Source organism: Falco punctatus (assembly GCF_963210335.1).
Source record: "Falco punctatus genome assembly, chromosome: 19".
Classification (NCBI taxonomy): domain Eukaryota; kingdom Metazoa; phylum Chordata; class Aves; order Falconiformes; family Falconidae; genus Falco; species Falco punctatus.
Window position 1 is genome coordinate 4,485,399 of NC_137599.1, and position 14,768 is coordinate 4,500,166.

Sequence of the window (14,768 nt, forward strand, 5' to 3'; positions counted from 1 at the left end):
TTGTGAGCAATGAGGAGGCACAGCCCTGTCCTGAGCCAAAAACATCGCCGTGGTGCTGGTTGCAAGGAGGGAATGCAGACGATTTGTGCTGCAAATCCCTTGAAACTGATGCTTGGAGCATCCCAAACTTTGCGTAGATCCTCGAGATGCTCCACTACATATCCCAAACCCCAGAGCAGGCAGGAGATCTCTCAACACAGCCCTGATAACTATCCTTCATCAGAAAGAAGCCACCAGAAGGACACCTTCTCCATGACCTACCCCAAGCTGGGTACAAAGCGAGGCAGCGAGGCTTGTGCTGGCGTTGGTGGGATGTCCCAGGGCACATCTCGGCTCTGCAAGCATCCCACCTCAGACAGCTGGAAGAAGGTCAGGGCTGGCTGAGAAGCGCTTCTCCTCGCAGCAGGGATGTCACCACCATCACTTTTCCCCCCTTTAGAGACTCAAAACCGGCCCCTCTCAGAAGAGCCAGCATCCGCCAACAAATCCCAGCTAACTCCTACAGCATTCAGGGCTCATCGTGAAGACCCCAGTTCAAAATTAAAGCCGCCCTAATTCAATTTACCTAAATTCAATTTGAAAATAGAAAGAGATCAGCGGAATTAAGGCGGCTTTAATGAGGAAGAAAAGCAGCGGCATGGAAATTCAATGCCACCGAAACCCCCTGCACCTCTGGTTAATTTGGATTAATGCTACAGACACGCCTCAGCTGCCCCCGCAGCGATGCCGGGAGGGAGGGTGAGCATCCAGCACCTCGGGCATGGCAGAGGTTGGTCCCCAAGCTCCCACCACACACCGTCGGCTTTTCCTTTTCCCAAACCTCAACCCCCTGGAGAGGGGCGTCCTCCAGGCACCGACAGATGGTTTTTCCCTTGCGCCCACCACGTGATGGCAGAGGTTGGTACCCGTCGCTTCCGAAGAGCGTGAAAAAGCCCTGCTAGGAAGCACAAACCAAATGGCAATTCAGATGGGTTGGCCGTGAAGGAAACAGGCTTGAGATCTTTCTCTGCATGACCTAGACCTTTTGGTCATGCTCGTAGCCCGTGTTTTTTGTCGAGTTAAGCAACAGCAGCCCGTAACACTACGGGACAGTCTCCTAAGTGGATTGAAGCCTCCAGCTTTATAGATTTCATGCTTCTTCTTAGTGCAATTTTATAGCGCGTTTCTCATCCCCTTCTTTTTATTCAGCATGTTACTTGATTAATTGGTATGAAATGTTCATCTTTATCCAACAATTCCTGAAACACAAATGCAGAACTCTCCGATTGTATTTCTTATTTACAGCCCTGTAGCCTGAGCGATTTCCAATTTACTGCGCTGCTCTATTAGGTCGCTATATAATACGTTGGGCCACTCCAGAAAGATTAACCAGGAGCGGATTTCCCTTTCCAATCAAATAGTCGCTGCTAGAAATTAAAGAGTTCCTTTTGCTCTATTTGATTGCATTTCTGCCGCTTTCCCTATCAAGTGCAATAAAACAAACGCCCCCCGCAGCCCCACCACCTAATCCTGTGAGACAAAGATGCGTAACCACAGAATTTGGGAGACTCCGTGCCATATGTACGAGTGGCTGCAGCTCCCACCTACGCTACTCCGAGATGGTGGTTTGGTTTCCCCCTTGGTTACTGGAAAGAGTTTTTCCCCAGTATAAATTTCTTTCCATCTAACCTTTTACCTCCATACAGGATTCTAAGGTTTTTTGGGTTTCTTTGCATCACGATTCCCACCTGGAAGGTCTTAAGGCTTTCTTTAAAGCACAAAGGTGATGTGAAGACTTCAAGCCACAAATTATTTTCCCAACTCTTTTCACATCTAGGACCCTCGTGGTGAAAGCAAAATGCTAGAAAAAACAAATTCTACAACTGCAAAATTCCAAAGACAGAGATTTCCATCTCTTTTTCTTTTTATTGTCATTTTTTTTTCCACACGCCTCATGATTTTGACAGTCCTGACACAATATTTTTGCACACCCAAAGATGGCAAGACTGCCTGATGCCATGACATCCATACACAGTCAAAATACCCTATTCTTTGCACTTGAAAATCAAGACTGAAGCAGACTGTGTACACTCGCTATTCCAAAATTAGACTGCACATAAATTTAACATGTTCAAATAATGGGATTGCATATGCAGACAGTCAAGCAAAAGGTATCTTCTTCTCTTACAAGTAACTTGTTAGACAAGATATTTCAGCTTCCCAAGATATTAATGGATACTCAGTAAAGGTCTTTTTAGAATGACAATACACTTTGTTTTGTTTGCCGAGTCAGTAACAATTAAATCACTTCTTCTATTGCAAAGCATATGCCAACGTGACACGGTGGCAGCAGCTCCTGGAGCAGCCCTATCCCAAGCTATGAAATAATATTTTCCTTCTTTGCTGCCTATTTGAATTGCAAAGGACAGTTTGAAAAAGCAAGCTGAGATCCTGAGGCATGCAGCCAACAGCAAAAGGAGGATTTTTTGAGTCCACGCACCAACTATTTTCATGCAGGGCTGTGAAGAGCATGGTTTTATGGCATCTCCAAATCTGGAGCAAAAAGCAAAGCGGCTACAGGACTACGTAGGGGATAAGATGCTGCTGTTTGAACCTGGCATTGGTACAAATCAGACCTGCATCCGATAGAACCACAAGTGCTCTGTGTGTTGGCAGGGGGTCTGAGGGTCCCGGGGTGCAGGAGGAAAGGTCCCATGGGCTGCGGCTGGGATGCAGAGGCACCAAACTGGGGGCTGGAGGGTTCTTTGGGAGGCTGTTTTCCAGGGGACAGACCCTTGCAGGAAGCATGAGCCAAGGCCACCACAACAGGCCAGAGAAATGCATTATTGCCCATGGGAAGCCCTGCCTGCGGTGATGGAGGTTGCTCCATCTCCAGCATCTGTGACGCTCTAATGGGGTACAGACGCCGTGCCTGAGACAGCAGCTCGGCGGGGACCGCTCCAGATAGCTCTGGGAAACCTTGGGATTAACAAGGGACAACAGCTGGGAAAGGAAATGCTTTGAGCAGCCATGCTTGAGGGATGCTGTGGAGGTGAGAAAGTGGAGAAAAAACGGTGGAAGTAACTCAACCACACAAAAATCACCTCCTAAGAGCCAACTAAAAGAGCAGGTGCTGGCTGTGGGGTGGCTACTGGGAAAATGGAGCAGCAAAACTCGCCCGTAGAGGTATCTAAAGAGTTAAAGTGAGTGAATGGAACAGTTCAGGTTGTAATGGTGATATTCACTCACTGGGAAGAAAAAACTCAATTCCTTCCATTCCGGAGGCATCCCGTGGCCAGACCTCCCCATGCCCACAGGTGGCTTTGGCACCGCAATGCGAAGATCCCACCCGTGCGCACCCCCATCCCGCTCCGCAGCCAGGGCTGATGCTCCCCACCACGGCTGCACGCCCTTGACGGAGCTTTTCACTGGAGAGCCAGGTTTGTGCAGTCCCAGCGGTAGCAGCTCAGGAGATTTAATTCCAAACACATTTACATTATTATGCAAATATTTGGAAATAATCAACTCCTTCGCTTACCTATGAAGAGCTAAGTGTTTCCATGGGAACAGCAACTATTAACCACTATAGTTAGTATTTTTATTCTGGTAGTGTCCAGAGAGCTCAATGAAGATTGAAGACAGCTTGTACAAGGTGCTGTATGAATGTGGAAGATGAAAAAGTATCTTGTTGAAAGGCAAAGATTAGTTCATGAGCTTCAAAGTCAAGTACGGGTCCTACCTGGTCCTGTAAGAACACGGCCAAATTTGCTGGCAACAAGACCAGGAGCTTCTCCTACACCATTTAACCAAATCAAGAGCCCTATTTATATAGTTTTGCCTTGAATCCTACAGCATTTTGTCATCAGAGACGTGAATAACCACCCTGGCGCAATCCAGCCCCCCCAGCATCAACCCAGTTCTAGGGATGTGAGCATCCCTCCCTATGCCTCTAATTCTGAGCTGAGTGCAAATTTAAGTTAAATGCGCATGAGATTAGCACTGGTGAGGCGATGAGGCAGTAGGACATAATCAGGAGCATCTTGAAAATCAAAGGGCTCCACTGCTCCTTTCCACACGTGGTCAAAAGCCAAATCTGGGCTCAAAATACCCTAAAAGCCACAAGACTTTTGAAAAAAACAACAAAAAAACCAAAAAACCACAACGAATGCATTTGGGGTTGAGTTTTTTTTCCCCTCTCAGGTTTCAAGTCCTTTGCCACGTGCAGAGTGTGCTGTCTAAAGCTGTCTAAAGAGAGTGACCAGAGCAGAAGCTGCCATCCCACCCAACATCTGGATGACGGTGATGCTCATAGGCATGGATGTACCAGACTGGAAACCTCCTTCCCGCTGCTACAGCTCTCCTGCCCAGCTTCTCCCGCCAGATGACAAGGACAAGACTTGACTGATTCTTCTACCCCCTCACCGTTTCTCCTCCCTATTTATTTCTCCACTTGCTTTCTTCTTCTTTCCTTTTTTGCCTCCTGTGCAATGACTGTCCAGTTTACCCAGCTGAGACCGAGCCATTCTCCCAGCACCGCAGCGATAGAAAAGCGCTGCTCCAAAGGCACCACGTTCCTGGACGGGTTCAACCCAAGGATTCTCCAAAAGGCAGCTCCAAAAAGCAAACCCAAAGTGAGAACGGTGTTACACAAGGTCTGTGTCTCCATGGGGAACCTCAGAGGGGTCCAAAACCCGATGAGGCTGAACATGCAGCGCTCGTGGTGTGCTGTCCCAGCCCGCTACAGCCCCCAGCCGTCACTGCAGTGCTTCCCTGCCTCCAGGAGCTCCCCCCAGGCAGCCTGAAAATGATAAAAGCATCAGAGGTAGAAGATGCACTTCATCTTCCCACTCTGGATTGTGAACTGGTTTGCCTTTAAAAGGAAAAAGGCTTCAAACAAATGCAACAAGTCAGAAATGATTATTTCAAATCACCACCTCCTCCCCCTCGCCCGGGCCAGATCAGGCTGTTCTTTGAGTACGACTTAAAAACTGGAAGGCAAAGCTCTTGCTAGAAAAGCCTGTGCAATTTTACATGATTGACGGGACCACAGGAATCTGTTTAAATTGTACAAATCAAACACCGCACAAATAAATTCCGCGTTTTGAAGGAATGCAACCAACTCCCCCCTTCGCTGTGGAGCAGAGGTTTGTAAGGTGCTCGGAGCGACTCATTTGCACAGGATGACAGAGCAATGGCAACACAAAGCCTGAAAGGATATTTACTCCTCTCCCTTTCTTGATACCCAAAAATAAACACAGACAACCTCATCCTGAAACCTCCCACCGCGACGCTCTGCCTCACACCTGCCAGAGGAACAGAGTGGCTGGCACATTTCCTAACACTTTTTTGGGGATGTTTTGTTTAAAATGTCAACGTGGGTTCGTGAAAGCTGCAGCTGCCGAAGAACTGATAAGGCTTGCTCTGCGCGGGTGGCTTTGGTGGCACGTGTCACCTCCCATGCTGCCCCCTGCCCATACCTCCCCTCCCGCAGTGCCCAGCCTCCCACTCTCCCAAGGTTTTGCAGCAAGGCTTGGGAAAGAAACTGGCACCGGAGTTTCCAGCAAATTCCACCGTGGCAGCTCGGTTGGGAAGATGGGAGCTGCTGAGCTGCCCATGCAGGAGGCAGCGTATCCACACCCCCTGCGAGCACCACCGTCCCAGCCCAGCAGCCCACAAGGCAGCCCCCAGCCCCTCCATCACCCCCCTATCCTTCTCTGGGATGCGGCTGGAGGCTCCTCAGGAGGTGCCCAACACTGTTATATCCGTCACGAAACGGAGCAAGGTCTTAAACAGATCGGTCAGGATGAGTTTGGTACAATGTTCTGGGTGATGCTCTGTTTGGTTTTTTTGTTGGTTTTGTCCTTTGAGAAAGGAACATACTCGGAATAATGAGAAAAGGTGCCACTGACGATGTCAAAGGAATGTACCACTGATGATGTTAAAGGAAAGGAATGTGCTCTGAACAATTAGAAAAGATAAGGTGGGCACCTGAAGGAGATAAGGAGACCATGAGTCAGGAAATCGTTGAACAAAAAGTTGAAATGTTTACTCCACCTAGATCCCACCTATTATGAATGGAATGATTAGGTGTCAAAATCAAATGAATATGTATGTAAAGATGTTGCAACCTCTCACGAAAACTGTATAAAATACCTAACTTTTCACATAAATACCTAACTTTTCACTTAAAACTCCAGAGCTAGTTTGCCCGGTGCGAATCAGCTAGCTCCCCAGCGTTGCACAAAATAAATACCTTTGCTGCTTAAAGACAAAATTGGTCTCTGAGCAGTTCCTCTGTGCCATTTTGGCATCAGTTAGGGGACAGATGCTGTCCATCCCAAATGCTCCAAGTGCAATGCGCTGAGCCCTCGGTGCACCCAAGGAGCACTGACCCCCGCAAAGACCACAGCTGGGGCAACAAAAGTCCCTGAAGATAAGGAGGAGGAAAACCCAGGCAGCAGCTGGAGGTCTGCCTTGAACCTGGTCTCCCAAAAATGCCTTTTCTAGGGAAGAGGGATGCGCTGGAGCATCTGAAGGAGACACTGCACCTCCTGTCACCCACAAGCACCCACCCTTGCCCCAGGATAGGTGATGGCACTCCTGTTTGGAATCCCAAACTTTGCTGCCGAGTCCAGCACTCACTGATGCACTGAACCTACAGAAATGCTGGTCCCAGCTGGACCAGAAAGAAAATCAACTCATTCCTCTACCAGCCGGGCTCCTCTTGTTTTCTAGAGCTGGCCTAGACATGGGATGGGATGGGACGGGATGGTCTTTCCAAGAAAAACATCAGTACATGCACTTTTGCAGGAGGAAAAAGGTCTTACCTGTTTCTCCCCATATTGGCAAATATTCGTCCTGCTGTATGTCTAGCATGATCTCCAGTCCATTGCCTGTCCCACCCTTAACTGTGGTAAGAAGAGGCCGCCCTTCTTCTCCTGAGTTAAACATGTAGCATTTCCCATATTTTGTAAACACCTGCAAGGAGAGAAGAGAGAAATAATAGAATATTTCCCATATAATCAATGGCTCTTCCCACCCGAACACGGGCAGAGGGATGAGAAACAGCCCTGCACCGCTGCTCGAAGGGAAATGTCTGCAGATAAATCTAACCCGGTTTAATCATTTAGTGTATCGTCTTCTCCTTGCAGAAAAGAAATGGAAGAGAGGAAGGGAAAGCCATTTGAGAGCAGCAAACAAATGTCTTCAGCAGCTCACTGATGTTACACCACATTAAGTCGCCGAGAAACACACACACGCGCTGCGCTTGAGCTTGTACTTCAATATAACTCATGCCTCAGCCCACCGACCGCTGCTGCACACGGGTGGATGCAGACCTAGAGGTGACCACCCCTGAAGGATGGGGATGCCGGCACTGCTCCCCGTGCATCCCGCTGCAGAATCCAAACCCTGCAGGCACAGCTCACACGCACCGCCCCCCACCCACAGGGGCCAACGTGAGCGATGCCTGCGCACAAAAAAATACAATATCCCGTTAATTCCACGCTCTACCACTACTGGGCAAATAAGAAGAGTTAAAAACACTGAGGCAAGTAAGATTTCCTCCATGACTTTTGCTCTTCTTTAGTCTCATTTTGGCCCATCTCTGGAAAGAAACTCTGGGCAAAGCCTGGGGGGGGGTTCAGGGCCACCAGCAGCTCTGCAAAGCAGGGCTGACATGGGTTCCCAAGCGGGACGGCTCTTGGTGGGGCAGCAGATGTCACATCTTTGATGGCGGTGGCACTGCCAGTCTCAGGCACTGAGCATCCCGGTGCTCAGCCCTCCCCTGAACTTGGAGAACACATGGAAAACTGCAGGTTAAAGCACAAGTCCCTCCTGTGTATTGCGCGGACAGCGTGCGGGACGTGCAGAACTCCTTCCTATAGTAAAAGAGGACACAACGGCTCACAGCCACGTAGGACCCCCCCAACCATCGCACATGGTGACTTTTGAGAAGCACCAGCGTGAAACGGGGAGTGTGAGCCATCTCCGGATTGCTCTGCTGCTTCACGGCTCCAGAAAAGCCAGGTTTTGCAATCAGTAAGCAACTGGCGAACACCGGTAATGAATATTCAGAGCAAAGGGAGCCCAACACCAGGCGGCACGCCGGCTGCAGTCCCATCAGAAATCACAAGTGGCTAATGCAGTCGTTGAGATCATAGGACCCCAAGATGATTCACAAAACCAAACAGGAGCTGGAGCCATCATTCAATTTATTCCCCTCAAATATTGACATATGCCTTATCATCACAGCATCAGGGAAGCAGGTCAAATAAGAGAAATACAAAACCATATTCAAGTTTTAAAACCTCCAATGGGAGCAAAAAGGATGCAGAGAAGTGTTTACAGGGGGGGAAAAAAATGATGCCCTTTAAAAAAGATTTTATAGCCAAGTGAAAATCCCATTTTAATACTGGACTGACCTATTAAACCATTCAAGCTAGAAAGATAAGCCAAACAACAGTAAGCCTGTGTTAGCAGCCAGTGCCCCATAGATGGGTTTCTCCTGATAGGCTTTGAAGGCAGAAGTCAAAAATTTATAATTAGGACAGTTCAAAATACAGAAGGAAGAAAACCCACATTAGTACAAATCACGGGAAAACAAGCAAGCTTCTATCGAGAGCAGCGGCGCGGTGTAACTGCTGAGTAAGGATTTAGAGGCTGATGTACCCAGTGCAGTTTTCAGCCAAATAAATCCAGGCAATTTTATGGGGCTTTTTATACAGCCCTTTGGAGCCGTAAAAATGTGAATTGTAAAACCTCCAGTTCGGGCACGTTGACCCAACAAATGATATCTAAAATGACAGGGACCCAAGGCTCCCTTCAGCTGCGTGCCTGGGACCCCAATCCCAGAAGAAGAAATCAAATGGTGACTTGAAAAGGAAAGGACGTTCCTCCATCCCCCCAAGGTCCATGAGAGGCTGCTGGCCATGGCCAGGAGCTCATCTGCTGTCACCTCGGCAGATGCTCCTCTCGCACAGCAGGAGATGGACCTGTGGGGCAGCGGCAACCCCAGGAACCACGTGAGTTGGAGCTTAAATCCAGGTGCTGCTGGCATCACCCGTGTCGCTCCTAGGACTCTGCAAGGAGACAGTTCCAAGGAAGCCCCAATGACTTTCTGCTGCTCTTTAGAATCACAGAATCATTTAGGTTGGAAAGGACCTTTCAGATCATCGAGCCCAGCACTGCCAAGGCCACCACTGAACCCTATCCCCAAGTGCCACATCTACAGGTCTTTTAAACACCACAGGGATGGCAGTGGGTGCCCAGGTGAGCTAGAGCACATCTTTCCACAAAGTTTCATCCACAAGGAGTTGAGCCCAAGTGCCCCAAGGCAGCTCCTCAACGCAAACCAGAGCAGAGCCAGTGAGGACAGCTGGGATATTCCCTCCCGATCCAAGCAAACCCCGGGCAGATACCTCCACCCGGGCTGTGAGCCCGCTGCTCCTCTCCAACAGCCCTCGCTGGGAGAGCACCCCCAGGGCTACGCAGACCTGAGAATCGAGGAGGACAAGGTGGCGCAGGACCGAGCAGGTCCCTGCAGGACAAGGCTGGCGCAGGGACCCCGCGGGCCAGGCAGCCCCCAGCCCAGAGCAGCGCTGATGCTCCAGCAGGGACGGGGGACGCCTTCGGGGAATCCTCCGCCAGGCTCAGCCCTGCAGGTGGGAAGGAGACACAGGTACAGCAGTCGAGCAAACGAACGAGAAGGGCCAAAAAAAATGGGAAAGGAAGAAGGAAAAGAAGGGCAGGCTCCTTCCACCTCCTCCACCGGTAGAAACCACAGAGCCTATATGGACAGCGCCCTACCAAACCATATATAAATGCTATATAGAGAGAAGTGTGTATATATTACATGTATATACACACATTATATATATGTAAAGTATATAATAATATATATAATATATATTATAATATCTCTTCTAATGTATTTTTGTATAATAATATATTTTCTGTAATGCTATTATGTTGTTATATGTAATAGTATACCTACAATACATACTATATATTTTATATATATGCTCTATTATATATAAATAGATAAATACATAAATATATATATACACACACATATATAATTTCCCTGCAGACAGCCAAGCTGTGCACAGCTGGGCTTAGCCACAGTGCTCAGCACCCGACTACAGCACTGGATGACTGCAGGGACCTCTCACTCCAGACCTCCAACCACAAAGCTTTCCATGTGTCCCGAAGAAGCTATAAAAGACTATTCGTAACAGCATTTAAAAAGACATTGCCAAGTTCCAAAAACCATTTGCGTTCATTTCAACTCACATGAAGAACTGCACTGTTCTTCACCTTCTCATCTTTGCCATGAATGTTTATTTGGGAAGTTATAAGTGGGTTTTTTTCAGGGAACCCTCTTCGTTTCAGGCTCTTTTGGGCTCCCTGATAACAGGGAAGGATTCAGAGCATTATCAGATCATCAGGAAAAAAGGACAGGGCTGTTCAGAAAGAGCAACATCAGTATATACCGGGTGATGTGATTCATCTGAGACAGTAAACACCAGGCAAACCAGAATGATTTAACTGCAGTTTACCAGTCCTAGGGGAAAACAGCACTCCTTGCTGCTAGTAATGTTTTAACCTACAATAAAAAGAAGGTCCAACACAAGCCAGAAACAAAAATACAAACATGTACCTTGAGAATATTCGACAAAAATACCCTTTTTTCTCCTTTGATGGATCACCCGTTACTTTTGACAGCTCCTCTGAAAATCCCCATTTAGGTACAAAGGCAAACATATTCCAAACCTGTGAAATGGTATTTCAGTGACACAACGAGCCCTTCTTTAGCATGTCAAAGGGAAAAAACGTGTATCCTGTGAAAAAAAAAAAAGCAGAGCGCAGGTATCTCATACAAATAACAAGAAGGACCCCAGCACCGCCAGCTCCGGGCACGAACGCGCATCCTGCTGTGTGCCAAACCCGGAGTCCCAAAGAGACCGATGCTCCAAAGGCAAGCAAGCCTGACCGGAGTAACAGCGAAAAAGGTATTTCACAGTTTATAACCAGCATGTCTACTGATAAATTATCCTTTCAGTATGGAGCAAAATGATGGCAAAAACAAGTAATTTGAAGTCTGTAAATTACTTCTCCAGATGCAAAGACGCAGCCTAGAGCTCACTGACAAGGCAAGATGTTAGTTGTCAGATTAAGGTGCTAACCGTAGGAAAGAGAGCAAATTAGCATCCCTCACCATCATCTTCTCCACAGCTGTGGTACACAGAGGGTCAGCAGCACACATCCTACCAAGCTACATCCGACAGCACCGTGGGCAACAGAGCAAAAAGCAAAATGAAGGGACTTCCCAGAGAGGTCCAGAAGGGGAACGTGATGCTGAAAGGGGCTGGGGAGGACGGAGGTGGGTTTGGGCAGGAACACCTGTGAGAAGATGGGGAAAAGATCCTCTTTAGGAGGAAAGAAGACCTTATTTCTGCGTTTTTGGCTGAGCGATACATTCCCATAGCTACCAGCTTCTCCCCTGGCACCTGCGGAGCCGGTGGTGGCACCGAGCCGTGCCACGATGTCAGTCAAGGTGTGAGGAAGAGCACGGTCCGGTTGGCATCATGCAAGCCCACCACGACGGTCCGTTTGCTCACACCCTGGCAGGAGGCAGCGGTACGTTATTCCCAATGAAAGGATCACAAAGGATGCCTGCAATAAACAGGTTTGTGAAGCACCAAATCCCAAAGGAGACCAAGCTGGCAACTACGGGAATGGCTAAAAAGGACTTCATCTCCCTGCCAAACGCAAATGCAGAAGGAAAGAAGGAATCGAGTCCCTATCCCATGCAGAGGGGGATGCACACCTAACCATCCTCGTTGTTGGAGACGATTATCTGTCTCAGTCCTACAAAACCACTGGGGGAATACAAAAAACCTGGGAGTACGGGCCCGTGGATTCCAGAGGTGATTTGCTCGGTCCGCTTTTCGAGAGGTCATTAGGCAAGGCACAGCTCTTTCCAATATTAACATAAACCAGGAGGGGAAACACATAGAAATGACATACTTCGGTATCTTCTCCCCCTCGAGGGCTAGCCATGGATTTCTCTCTAAATCCACGGTTGTTCTGTGTTACCAGGACCCTGGCGCAGAAGCGTGACAGACAAGCCAAACGTTACCCGTCCTTCACGGTGTCAGGTTTAATCTCACGATGGAGAAGAGTAACGGGGATGGCGCTCTGGAAAGCGGAGCCATAAAGGTTGTCAGAGATGTGCTTACAAGTTGAGGGGTTTCCCTTCAGCCTCCGGGACCGAGCTGTCCCGGTGGGGCTCGGCAGGGAGCGTTCCCTCGGAATCGGCTCGGTGGCTGCCCCCACTGCTCTCACACGGCTGCGTGACAACAGCAGGGATGTCAGCTTTGGTTTTATACAAGTCTGCTGTTTTTAAATGAGAAGTTATTGAGATCCCAGGTACCACCTGAGGCTAAGATAGTCCTGTGCTGGCATTAACGTTATTTCTTTTACAAGCTAGTGGTGGCCAGCATCCCAAATGTAATAGTTTACCACTGCAACAAGCTGCTACGTAACGTGTAACACTCCTAATACATTGATCTCCGCCTTCAAAATCAGTTTTTGCCACGGGACAGGACCAACTCACTTTTTAATTCCTTTTACAGGATGGCATTGAATGTCACCCAGCGGATCACAATTTCACAGCGCTATATTCTACTCTGCAAGAACAGTTAAACTCTAGCGGCACTAACACGGAGGCTCGACAGGCGAGGCCATTTAATTCACTACAAGATATTGCCATTTTCTTCTTATTTGTGCAATCAGCCACTCCCCATAACGGCATATTGGTGCAAGCATTTGTTTGAATGGGGAGTACTTATGGAGGGTCCTTATAGTTGGCATAAATCACCTCCGCAGCGATCACTGCAATACAGCACTGGTTGAGTGGATATTTAAAAAGAAATATAGCGCTAATATTCTGGCAGCAAATGAATAAACTATAATGGTGAAGCTCCAAATATTTGAGAATTATGTTGGTCCATAAACTAAGAAAACTGCTACCCTCTCTCTGATCCCCATCAAGCCCTAATTACTTCCACACATAACAAACTGATGCAGAATGATGTGACAGCAGCTCTGTCCCACCAGACTGTAATTTATTAATTGTAGGAAACAATAGCTGCATGTTCCCACAAAGGTTCATCTCCCACATGAACACAAATTAACCCATGAACAACTCTTCATTTCCCCAGCCTCAGCTGGCAGAACAGCATCCACCGGTCCCTCCAGTAATCTGGTGCAGAACACCAACCTCTGCTCTCTGCTGGGTTTGGGGGGGGGGAAGAGAGTGGATGGGTTTGGCTTTTTAACAAAAACTTTCTCACCTTCTGGAAATTAATGCCCCAGCACAGTGTGAGGCCACTCGGCATGCACCGTACGCGGGTGAAATGAGGTCAACGGCCCCAGACACGTCAGGCTGGGACCATGATATCACCAGGCTCGGGTTGAACGAGGACAAGATGACAACCTGGATGATGCCCTCAGGAAGCAGCAGATGGTGTGGGAAGAGGAGGATTGTGTTCCTCCTTCGTGACCACCAAGGTTGTCCCTCCACCAGCAGCCACCCGTGGACGAGCTCTGCGCATTCCGGCAGTAGGAGCCCCGGAGCCTTTCAACAACAGGTGCCAGAATACGGCTGGAAGGCCAGGATTCATTCGGATAATAATTACAATCTGTCTTCCTAACCTCTTCCCACCGATTCATTTAGTGAACTGTTCTTCATTACCCTTGCTGAACTCCCCACGGAGCAGCAGCACAGCTCCGTCTCCAGCCCAGCAGCAAATGCATCTCTGGGACTGATAATGGCAATATCACTGCGTGGTCCTGCCAAAAATACCTCGGGGGCGCGCGACGGGAGCCCACGGACACCCCAGCACCCATCCTCCTGAAGGCACTCGTGCCGTGGAGCCTTAGCAAAGAGGGTGGGCAAAATACTTGGGCTTGAAATGCCAGTGTCAAACCCAAACCCCACCAGCTAAGGAAGGCAGGCATGTACCCAACGGGTTCTCCAGAAGATGCCAATCAACTGTCTTCAGACATCCCATGCACCTTAAAACCATCAAGCATCACCCTAATGCCAAAGGAGGGATGGGGAAACGCTGGTGAGCTGGGCCATCCTGCTCATCCAGGGTGAGACTGGCCAGAGACTCCTCAGCTGTGGCCCTCAGCTCCTCCACAACCCTCCTGAGATACCGGGAACCTGCAGGACGGTTCCTCCCCGGCCACCACCAGAAGTGTTTGTTCCTTGCTATAGAACCGCTCCCATGTCTGGAGCTTTTTAGGCCATTTAGCCCTTCCCCAGAGCTGGCGCAGGAGGGAGGCATCAGCCTTCTGAAAAGGACAACCAGCTCCAAATACTCCCAACGGGACAATTCCACCTCATGCCTTTTGCAAAGGCAAAGCAGCAGCTGCTCCCTCATGCTTACACAGAGGTGGTAAGTACTAAACGTCACACGGAAAACAGCGTTCCTCCGCAGCCAGCAAAGCTTAAACCCCTGGGAGGCTCCTACTACTTACAGCCCTGATGCTACAACTTCTGCCTGAAGTATTTGGGGCACGTAAAAAGCAAAGCCCGTCCCCAGCCAGCACAGGGCTTGGGGTGGAGCTCAGTACCAGCCTGGCCACCGTGGCCAGTGTGAACGGTGACGACCCCGTGGCCAGGTGATGGTTTTATGCCCCACGCACACCAAGGCACGTGCACTGCAGATTTTTGCTGGCATATAACCAGTACATTCAGAGCACCACCATTTAGGCTC

At 48.9% G+C, this 14,768-nt stretch overlaps 1 protein-coding gene across 2 annotated transcripts in view; it reads right to left on the reverse strand.

The window, feature by feature from the left end:
• LOC308055490 (acid-sensing ion channel 2-like) overlaps positions 1 to 14,768 on the reverse strand; it is a 117,787-nt gene that overhangs the window by 57,412 nt on the left and 45,607 nt on the right. For both annotated transcript variants that reach the window (XR_013924535.1, XM_080369466.1), the window contains exon 2: positions 6,807 to 6,957. Coding sequence is in view for 1 of the 2 variants with exons in the window: in XM_080369466.1 (XP_080225592.1) it covers positions 6,807 to 6,957 (151 nt within the window). In the remaining variant the exon portion in view is untranslated. The remainder of the gene's footprint in view (positions 1 to 6,806; positions 6,958 to 14,768) is intronic.